This window comes from Cajanus cajan, chromosome 4, assembly GCF_000230855.2.
Source record: "Cajanus cajan strain Asha chromosome 4, NIPB_CcT2T_4, whole genome shotgun sequence".
Lineage (NCBI taxonomy): Eukaryota > Viridiplantae > Streptophyta > Magnoliopsida > Fabales > Fabaceae > Cajanus > Cajanus cajan.
Genome location: NC_138520.1, coordinates 24,097,356 through 24,109,060, shown reverse-complemented (window position 1 = coordinate 24,109,060; position 11,705 = coordinate 24,097,356). Strand labels below are relative to the sequence as shown.

Below are 11,705 nucleotides of genomic sequence, written 5' to 3'. Positions count from 1 at the left end.
TAAAACAATAAAATCCCAAAATTTAAAATTTTAGAACAAAAATCATGCACTACCAATATTAAAGTACCAAGTTTAAGTTATATGAATAAAAAAAGTAAAAAAATAAATAAGAAGTACCAAAATTATAATTATCAATTAGGCTAAAATCAAATTACACTGACAACCGTGTGGCTCCTGAAATTGAAACTACTAATAAATAGACGAATATCCCAACCTGTCCTACCAACAGTAAAAGAACAGAGAAAAAGAGACGAGTGGTTCTGCTCCGTTACTTCCTGCTACTCTGGTCGGCGAAGATGACGACGACGACGTCTCTTTCCGAACTTGACGATGATTTAGTTCGCAGCATGTCCATAGGAGCCGTTTTCTCCGACTTCGTAACTCTTCTTTTCTCTTTTAATTCCACTGCTCTCACATTTTAACCCTTTTCTGCGTTTCCTTAATAATCCTGTTAGGGTCCATTAATCTATTATCGAACCTTTTCTACCAATATCATTCTGAATGCAGCATTACTGGCAGAGATGATTTTGCTTGAACTTATTGCAGCTCTTATTTTGGAGCAAATTATTGAGATTATTAAGCTTTTACTTTTTTGTTAGCAATAAATCTTTGTTAATTTTTGGAATATTGCCTAGTCAAGTGTTTTTGACGAACAATGCCTTCGCCCCTTTGATCAGTTTCTTCTATTTGGTTATGTCTTTGATCTTGTTCTTGGCAGTGAAATGGTGGCTTCGTCGCAAATGTGTCTTTTCTGTAAGGTTTAATTATGTTTGTATTTTCAGGGTGGGAAAATACATTCGATTGATTTCCATAGAACGGATGATTTACTTGTCACGGCAAGTGAGGATGACACAGTGCGACTATACGACATCGCTAATGCTAAGTGAGTTTACTTTTGTGAGAAAGAAGCAAATCTCCGCTTTAAAATATTAATCTAGTTGTTGGTCACAATTGTGGAAATTGAATGCTTGTATTTTGCTTTGCTTTTAATTTTTTAACCATTTGATGGCTCTATGAATTTTTTTGCTGACACGGGTATCCCTTACCCATTGGGCAAGGAACTAATCCCGTTCATAGTACTGTAACTGCAGCTGTCCTGAAGGGAGAGCAATAAGATTCATAATATGCTTTATGCTTTTAATTTTTTATTCATAATATGCCTTAACTTATGGTGGTGATTTTATTTCAATGCTTTTCTTTAATTTGTATAATGGTGGGCGATTTTAATTTGTTATTGAGCATCTATTATAGACTCAGAAATGGCTGTACTGGCTTAGAGTGTGATGCACTAGAAAAGAGCCAAAAGGTTATTATCACCGATGTATCCACACTTGCTTGTGTTAAGTTACTCTTTGATAATTGATGTCACTTTTATCATATTCAGCAAATGGCTTCACTGGTTCATGTTCCTTTTGTTTAATTTCTATCATGTCAATTTTATTAACTTAAATGGTTTTTTCCACAAGAGTTAGGATCCATAATGATTCTATTAGTTGAAGAACTTTAAACTCTGTAGAGATCACTTTCAATCATCGCTTCTTACCAATGATGTTATATGACTGTTATAATGCCGCAATATCACTATATTGCAGCTTTTTTCAACCCTGCCGCCATAGGCAATTTTTGAAGGGTGGCCCAGTATGGTGGGTGCCATAGGCCGCAATGGTGTGTTTATATGGTGAAATTTTATACTTCCACCATTGCTATTGATAACCATGCTTCTGACTTTAGGCACCTCATACCTTATTATGATGAAAAGTCCTCTGAGATTAAGAAATCAGAAAGAATCCAATTCTAAACAATCAGTTTAGGATCCATGATGATTCTATAAGCCAAAGGAATTTCAAACTCTTTAGAGATCACTTTCAATCATCTCTTCTGACCAAAGTTGTCAAGTTGTTAAATACTGTATAGCCCCACAATATTGCTATAATGCCGCATTTTTTGACCTTCCACAGGGGGAATTTGTGAAGGAAGGCCCACTATGGTGGGTGCTATAGGCTGCAATGGTGTGTTTATATGGTGGAATTTTATCCTTTTTCCATCAACCATTGATAACCATGCTTCTGAGTTGAGGCACCTCATACCTTAATATGATGAAAAGTCCTGGGATGAAGAAATCAGAAAGAATCAAATGCTAAACAATCAATTTAGTTCTTATGTTTTCATTATATCCAGAAAATTTTTTTTTGCTTTATTGCAGAAGCTTAGTTTGTTAATATGATAAATTTTCACCCACTGATAATTATGCCAATTAAGTCTTTTCTTTTTCCTCGGCAAATGGTTGGTCTAATAAATGATAAAGTTTATATGATTTAATTACTGCTTCATACATGATTAATTTTTTATGCATTTTACCATGAATTCAGGTTGCTGAAGACCACTTATCATAAGAAACACGGTACTGATCGTATATGTTTTACTCATCATTCGAGCTCTGTTATATGCTCTTCAAAGTACAATTTGGAGTCTACTGGAGGTGGGCTTCTCAATATGACAATTTTATTTGATGTAACAGCTAGTTAAGGGCTACAAATTATGTTTGCAATTATTGACTTCTTATTCCTTGTGTGCCAGAATCATTGCGGTATTTATCAATGTATGATAATCGCTGCCTACGATACTTCAAAGGGCATAAGCAGAGGTTAGGTTTGAGTGTACTTTTTCCTGAATTAATTTTTCACCTTGCGGAAGGAAAACTAGGTGCTTTTGCTTAGTGGCTATAAGCTGTAGCCTGTAGGCAAAAATTAAGTCTTATTTCTTATTGACTATAGTTGTATCATTTACTTTTTGTTTTGGGACATCTTTGGTCTCTATGAAGCCTAGATACTTAGTATGACATAGGTACGATACAACATGGATATGGGGATTCAATTTTTTTTTTTGAAATTAAGGACATGATATGTTATGGACGTTTAAAAAAAGTATAGAAAATTTTATATAAATATAAAATATTGGTATAAAAGGAGAGATATTGATCATTTCATTAATTCACAATTCATAACTAATAACTATGATAATCACAATTTACCAAAAAGATACTTGTGATCATAACTAACAAAAAATACAGTTTCTACTTGTATTTTTGTTAGAACTCAAAACAAGTCATGGCTTTATACAGTAGCCTACTATTACAAAGCATCATTAGTAGTTACTAAATTTAAATTACTGCCTAATGATAACATTATCAATTTCTTCTCCCCCATTATCATCATCCAAAAAAAAAACATAGCTTCTAAATCTAGTCCATTAAGAGACAAATCTGCCAGCTGAAGAATTCCAGCAGTACTATCTTCAAATGGATCATGAACATCTCCACTAATATCCCACAGTCTTGTCTCTCCTTTTTTATAATCTTCACTTTTCCTAGACAAAAGCGAAGGTTTGAGTGCACATAAACTAAATCTTCAGCTCTTTTTGGATCCGTGTTGTTTATTTTCAAAGAATGAATAAAGGAGTATGTACTCCAATTCTTCTCACAACATGTGGAGGAACATGGTTGTACAAGAAGTTTTAAGGCAAGCTTTTGGAGTTGAGGGGTAGAAACATGTATCACCCACCGTGTTTTTGGATCTAATACCCACATATCCTCAATTGAATCAAAAGAACCAAAGTCACCCACACAAGATAAGAATTTTGAGAATTCTTCATAAACATTTTTTCCCTCTTCAACATGCGGAAAATATCTCTTTAAACATTTGTTCCTTTCTCTAGAAACTTCATCATCTTGATGAGGAGGAACCCTATTTGGAGCTTCTCTAAGCCATACTCCACTATAATACCTATTAATAAAAAAAACAGCTTAGTCTTATTGTGATTTTGCTGTCCAAAGAGAAGATAGTCATTAATCATTGACTTTAAAAAATTACCATGGATTTAGAGAATGAGCTAAGCAATGAAGAGGAGTACAACTTTTGATTCTGCTTTATGTTTTATAGATGTATGTAAAGTAAGCCTTCCTTTGCCCCATCCTTTCTTGAACCCTATAAGATAGATTAGTTTTATATGCAATCAGGACAATAATTTAATAATGATTCTGATTATGTCAATTCCTTTGTTATACATGACCGTATTGCTGATTAGTGATTTCTTTCCTATGATGTGCTTTATAGAGTTGTTTCTCTCTGCATGTCTCCAATCAATGATAGCTTCATGTCTGGTTCTCTAGACCACAGTGTCAGGATATGGGATCTTCGAGTAAATGCTTGCCAGGTTGGTAGTTTTCATTTCTTTCTTCCCATTTTTTTCAGGGGATTGAGATCGGGAGCATTTAATGTAGTTTTGATTTTTGAATGTCAACTAAAAGAATAGCTAGATTTTTAATGTTAGTTATATTGGTCAAGACTGAAGAGACTGTATAGTGCAAGGGTTACCAAGTAAAATATATAAAAGGTAGACCACTATTTCTACATATGCTTTTCAGAACTCATTTAATATGATAACATTTTGTTATAGTTGAGCTCAAGGTTTTAAACTGCTGACTGCATCACATGATGCAGTTACAACATCTTTGTTGTGGTGGTCACTGCAATTACACTAGGCTGTGATTGATAATTGCATTGACTGCAGTTGGCCTGCAACAACCATGTCCACAATACTACCATAACCACAAGTGCAAGTAGAACCCATGGTTGAGCTTCAAAAGATTTATATTTGCACAGTTCATCAAGGAAAACTTATAGGAGAGACAATTACAATTTATGCTCACTGTTATAGTTATCAGGGCATTTTACGTCTTCGTGGTAGACCTGCTGTTGCCTATGACCAACAGGGCCTGGTCTTTGCTGTAGCAATGGAAGGGGGAGCTATTAAATTGTTCGATTCTCGTTCATATGACAAGGTTTGTATTAATAACCTTTCCCTTGCCTTTACTATGCTTTTCATAATTTCACAACTTTGACATTGCCCATACTGGTGTAGGGTCCCTTTGACACCTTTCTAGTTGGTGGTGACACATCTGAAGTTTGTGATATCAAATTTAGTAATGACGGCAAATCAATGCTTCTGACTACTACCAATAACAATATTTATGTTCTTGATGCATATGGAGGAGAGAAGGTTGATTTCTTTGTAATTGAATCTTTTGCATTACATTTTCATTATGCAATAATACATTCAAAATATGCGGAAGTTGATAGTTGTCTAACTTGTGCAGCGCTGTGGATTTAGTTTGGAACCGTCTCCTGGTACTCCAATAGAGGCTACATTTACCCCGGATGGAAAGTACATGGTGGCAGGTATCACATTTCATCTCTATACAATTTATCTTTTTAAAACTTTTCTATTCACTGCATCTCACTTCCTGTTATATTTACCAGCTGATGTGCACAAAAACACACCGGAAGTGTGTTTAATTTATACTTTTTATTTTTTAAAATATGAGTTATAGTCTGTGTATATGCTCGAGCTTGAGCTAATAGTATTAGTAGTTGACATAATTACTCATAAATGGGAGCATTAGGTCTAGATATTGAATAGCATCCTATAAATCATATAGACGTATACTCAGAATTACTGTTGGTAATTGTCTTTATTTCCTTCTTCCTTCGATAAATCCTATAATTCCGAACATTTTAATATGCTGATTACTGAAAGGGCTAGTTTTCTCACTTTGTAATAGATTTTTCTTTGTACAATTTAGCATATTTATCGATTCAAGATTCAAATTGTGAATTCATACGCTAATTTTAGAATCATGAATTGTATTTGAATCATAAGATTCATTCAGATATATAATGAAAAATAAGCTCGGAATATATTGTTTCAATATAAAGTTGTATACCATACTCAAAATGCTTAGTGTAATAATTTTAAATTTAAATTTGGAATTGAGCTAATAACAATTGCGTGTTTGGCAAAATAAAATCATTAGTCATGTCATAAATAACTTATAGTGAGCTCTTATCTGTGCTAATAAATGTAAAAAGAAACCCAATAACATAGAAGTAACAGAGTCAAAGCTAATTATCCTCTTATTCATCAATCATCAAGTCTAATGTCGTCATTATGACTACAATCTTTGTCATGTCATAAATAATTTAGCCTATTGTCTGTTTTCCTGAGCTAATAAATTTAAAAAGAAAAAAAAATATAAGTAACTGAAGCCATTATTCAATCTTTTGGGAACAATGAAAGCAAATCTAAGGATCCTCCAAATCCACTGGTAATTTCAAAAACTTATAGTTACTTTCATTGTTCTCAAAATATTTGATAAAGGCTTTTGTAGCCTTCTCCATTGTCTTATAAACATAACCCATGGTTGATTTTTTCTCAATAAGACAAATAGACAATGTACACACAAGACGAGTCATTACCTAAACACTACATTACTCTAGAAAGTTGAAATATATACATAACCTTTGACAATTTTGTCTAATCATTTCATATGCTTGCTTTCTCTTTTTGAACCCTTTTCATTTTGAGAAGGATGCTTCAAATCAGGTGACTACATGTCTCACCAAATCCCTTCTGTTAATGAAGCCAACAAGAAATATTATTACCCTTTGAATTGTTACTCTCTTTGAACATCAAATGTATGCAATAATGGGGTTTCACTGGGAGTTCAACACAAATGTGGTATTTTTTCTTCTTGGAGTTTACTAGATAAGAACATAATTGCTTCCTTTGTCCATTTTAACTTGCACGATCTTTTCTTCGCCAATGGAATCAAGCAACGAAGTATTTTCTAACTACTTCACACAAAGTCTAATCTAATGCATAAATAGATTTAATCCACATTGTCCTTACTAAAAGGTTTATCAAGTTGATTAAGGATCTCTATTTTCTAGCCAACCATGCATTAAACATGATAGAACATTCAAATCTTCCCACTACTAGTTTTGACTTTTCAACAAATCTTCAATGTCCTCCAACTTGTTGAAGAGTGGAACTATTATATCATAGTAAGATGGAGGTTTCAAATTCAGTCTAAAGCTTCCAACAGTTATTAGCATGGCATGAAAGCTTGGCAACTTAAATATGTTAAAAGACAACTTAGCTTGGTACCAAAATTGAGCTGTGTTTTGGAATATTTTTGTCATTGTCTCCTTATCACATGCCTACTTTATTTGCTATTCCTTTGTTTCTCTTTTTATTCTTCAATTGCATTTTCCTGTCTTCCATAAAGAAGACCAATAGGGCCCTTCCATTCTTCCTTCGGTCCTTCCACTATTAATACTAGCTTCACTTGTTATACTGATATTTATTATTTAATCCTGTAAGTATAAGTGTTGTATAATATAAAATAAAAACAGGTCAAAATTTTAATTTCCGTATCAACATAGAACTGTAATAAAGGGAAGGATTGATTGAAGTCCAAAATAGGACGAAGGGTTTGGACTAAAATAGTGTGTAATATAATTGAAACCAAAAATGAAATTGAAACAAAACGAGGCAATAAGATAGTAAAGGAAGAGAAACATTATAACAAATTGAAATAGAAAGCAGACAGTGAACAGGGAAAAGTAAGAGAAACATAGTCCGAGACAATTGAAACTGAAATAATATTGCAATAAAATTGAAATAACTGGAGATGGTTGTGCTTCCCAGAGTAGACAGTGGTCAATGTCTGATGGCATGGTTTGCAACAGAAAGTGTAGGTTGCATGTAAGACATGGAAAAACTCAAATCGTGCATTGTCTATTTGTCTTGGAGTTTGAGCGAAGGAGGTATAAAGATGGTTGAATATTTAAATAGGGTTTTGGGATTTATATACATATTTGAAACCCCTAGAATACATTTGTTTAACCAAAAAAAAGCCCTTGAAATGTCTGAGAAAGCATAGACTGTTATCATTTGCTTATATGGCATCATGTTGGTTTTGGCCTCAAACAGCTAAATCCTGAAAACCATGAAGCCATTAATGGTGAAATGTATTTCCTACCAAACCTGCTCTACCTTAACCTCAGTTTGACAATACTGATTTTGAATGTTGTGCTTCCCCTACTTACCTTTAACACTTTCTGCCACGTGGCATAGCTGATTTTTGGCTTTCTGCCATGGACTGTAATATGCTATTGATAAAAGCAATTCACAATTTGGTAATTATACTCGGGAGGCAGATGACTGGCCAAGTTGTAGGACTTGTTAGACCTGAAATTGAGTACTGTCATTTTATTATGAAGCACCATTTCCTTTCTATTCTTGCTTACTGAATTTGTTGAGCTCAAGAGTACTGCCCATAATGAAATGAGATCTGTAGTATATATCATACATGGTTCTTTGAATGAAATTATAGTTGATGAGTATAGATTCATTGGATTGTCGATACTGTGCATCTGGGCTATGTAAGAAAAGTTGCTTTTACTCTACCATTGACACTTTCCATTTGATACATGTAACGAGTATAAAATTTATTAATTTTGATGTACAAGGGTCAGGAGGGGGAACCATGCATGCTTGGAGTATTGAGATGAAAAATGAGGTATTCCCTATTTTCTACTATGATATGATTCTGCTATACATACATTTTTTATTTAATTCTAAAAGGATAGTGGATACTTTAAAATTAGACAGATGATTGAATCATCATTTGTAGTTCATAGATGTAGACATGTTTATGGATGTATTACTGGAACCATTTAAGCTGTGTAATTTATGCCATTACTTCAGTGTTGTTGAACCGATGGCATTGTAGGGCCAGCTTGGTGCATTAAAACCAATTATGTTATAGGTTTTCTCATCGCCAAATGTCTAGGGTTCTGTTCGAGCATTACTGAAGACTATGCGCCATACATGACTTAACTCTGACTTCACACTAGACAGTGATAAAAATATTCAAAAAAAAAAATACCCCTTATACAAAAAAAGAAACAAACTTCCGTATGCTTCTACTATTTGTTTGTGATGCCATATTGGACGGTAGATTTTCGGCTTTCCATCATGGACCGCCAACCGCAATTGATATATTCTTGGTTTTGATTCGTGCATAAGTTTATTTGGTAAATGATTTAATGTTGTATGTCTTAATTTTAGTTTTGAAAAAAAATAAAATATAGACTTATAACGGCGTTGACTTAATCATCAGTTTTAACTCCACACTTTATCTTCATTTTCATTTTAAAGGAGTCAAATTTTTATTCCTGTATTAGTTACTGTACGTTGTTGTTACTTGCTGTCGACAATGAGTTCATGATGTACTATGCTTTATGATCTGAGTGTACTGTTTGTTGCTTATATATATTGTACTTTTGAATTTATACATGCCCCTATCCATTTGAAACATATAACATGGCATGAACACGAAGACGTGAAACTTTAAAACAGTAGCATGATGTCAGAAGAAAAAGGTTGTGCTTATTAATATATATTTTTTAGGCTAAAATAGATTTTCGGTGACAGTTTTTAATTTTTAGTTTTGATCCTATAATTTTTTTTATTTAGTCCCTACATTTAACAAAAATATGATTTGTCACTAGTCAAGTATTGAAAGTACAATTTTTTTTAATACTTTTTAAGAACTAAAATAAATGGTGTAAAAAAAAAAAGAACTAAAATAACTAAAATTTCTACAAAGACTAAAAAAAAATGTCACGTTTTAAACCAATATTTTATATGTTATCAGTGTTTGGTGCAAAATATGTTGAACCACTGGTTTTCTTTCGAGCAGGTGGCATGTTGGAGCAGCCATATTGGCGTGCCGTCGTGCTTGAAGTGGGCCCCTAGCAGGGCCATGTTCGCTGTAGCTTCAAGTGTTCTCACGTTTTGGATACCCAATAATGATTCAAAGCTGAAAACCGAGTATGGTGGCACAGACATTGAAGCTGGAGCTCCGCCCCAGCCACTTCTCCATTGAACTTGAATATTTTCTTCCTCTCCCAGCCTAAGCTAAAATTTTGTTGTTTTGTCTAGAAATTAACTATTGCGTTGTGTATTTGGCAAGCTTCTTAGTTTGTATACATTTCAAGAAAATTTTGAAGAAGCTCGAGGATGTTGTCAATTGTATATTCCATCACAAAATGCAAATTATTTCCATGTTTTAGCAATACATTGAATGTTATCTATTGGTTAGACGTTTTAATAAGCTCACCTAACCATTTTGTTCTCTAGTCTCGCTTTTTCACTAACGGAAGAAAAGCGGAGGTATCATGCGTCTGATAAAGCCATGAGTTTTGACTATAAATTAACCAACTGTTCTCATTGAAGAACAAACGAAGAAAAACTTATAATTTCCTCCTTAACATGCTTATCTATTATGCTATTTTCGCAGCTCAGCTTCCATATACCGGAAAAATGTTATTGGCTGATGCAAATAGCATTTCTGAAGTCCTGTTATTTAGTGTTGTACTGTCGGAAAAATATGCTAGTAATATGATTTTCAACACGATGAAAGAATTATCAACAAAGCACAGTTTGTTCTAAAAGCACATTGGTTTTGTTGTACGGAATTTTGATCCTTGGATAAGAAAGAAAGCGATTACATAAACGAACGCATAACATATTTCACATTGAATTCAAAAATTAAAGTGAACTAGTACAAAACACATTGCCAGCATCCATATACAGAACAGAGTGGTAGTACCCCTTTCATGACATGAACGAATGAACGTCCCCTCTACTTAACCAAAGCTAGACAGCAAAACACACAAACCTACATAGAATACAAGACACAAATGTTGAGAAGTGCAACCCAAGAGGTACACCATTTATTTCCCGACATAAACCGCACCATAACACATTATAAAACCCTCCATCACGATACTCATGCTATTGCTGTTGTTGCAGTTGTTGCAGTTACTGATGTTCTCTTTACTTCCTTTGTATCCTTTGCATCCCTTGCATAACTCGCATCCCTTGCATCCCTTGCATAAGTAGCATCTCTTGCATCCCTTGCATAACTCGCATCTCTTGCATCCCTTGCATAACTCGCATCTTTTGCATCCCTTGCATAACCAGCATCTTTTGCATAACTAGCATCTCTCGCATAACTCGCATCCCTTGCATAAGCAGCATCTCTGGCATCCCTTGCATAAGTTGAATCCTTTGCATCCTGAGCCTTATTCTGTATGTCTTGACCAACCTCCTTGGTCTTCTGCCCCACTTCCTTTGTCTTCTGCCCCACGTAACCAGCTGCATCCGCTAGGTGAAGCTTCGCAGCTTCAAGCTGCTCCGGCACTGTCCCTTGAATCTCCCGGACGTAATTAACGATCCAGGAGAAGGAGGACAGTGCCGTGAGCCCAAAAGCCCCCGCCGTCAAAAACCCGGCCACAGCCAGGCCTATGACGACTGTGGCCGGAACCAGCACTGGGCTGAACAGAATGAAAAGCGGCGTGGTGATCGCCAGCCCAGTGAAGGTTCCGGCCAGAGTAAGTCCAGCCAAAAGCAGCAGAGTGCCGCCGGCCGGTAAGCCGGCGACAACTGCAAGGATCTGAGAGGCTGATGGGCCTCTCTCTGAAGAGTAATAATGACTACTACTCTTGCCGCCACCTTCGTAACGCGGTGCAATGAAACCACCACCTTCGAAACGCTGTGGGGCAACAACACCGGATTCGTAGCGGTGTGTGGTTGTGTGGACTTGGACTTGGTGTGGTAGTGGCGCAGGTGCTTGTGTGCGATCTGGATCTGTGACGTGGTGTGGTAGTGGTACTGCCGGTGCTTGTGTGCGATCATTCATGGTTGAGGGTGAAGTTTGGGATAGCAATGAAGTTGATACAAAAGAGAACTAAGAAAAGAAAAACAAGAGAACTAGAAATGCATGTTACAAAGGG

The 11,705-nt window shown here is 35.1% G+C and overlaps 2 protein-coding genes across 2 annotated transcripts; one reads left to right on the top strand and one right to left on the bottom strand.

The window, feature by feature from the left end:
• Positions 1-213: 213 nt before the first annotated feature.
• On the top strand, positions 214-10,021 carry LOC109808645 (Transducin/WD40 repeat-like superfamily protein). The gene is made up of 10 exons (XM_020371710.3): positions 214-377; positions 783-883; positions 2,370-2,479; positions 2,578-2,644; positions 4,113-4,212; positions 4,724-4,840; positions 4,921-5,058; positions 5,156-5,237; positions 8,373-8,422; positions 9,608-10,021. The coding sequence occupies exons 1-10, from the start codon at positions 297-299 to the stop codon at positions 9,791-9,793; spliced, it is 1,032 nt and encodes a 343-aa protein (XP_020227299.2). The 5' UTR covers positions 214-296; the 3' UTR covers positions 9,794-10,021.
• A 398-nt stretch (positions 10,022-10,419) lies between these two features.
• Positions 10,420-11,705, bottom strand: LOC109807537 (uncharacterized). Its single transcript, XM_020370078.3, has one exon. The coding sequence runs from the start codon at positions 11,609-11,611 to the stop codon at positions 10,700-10,702; it is 912 nt and encodes a 303-aa protein (XP_020225667.1). The 5' UTR covers positions 11,612-11,705; the 3' UTR covers positions 10,420-10,699.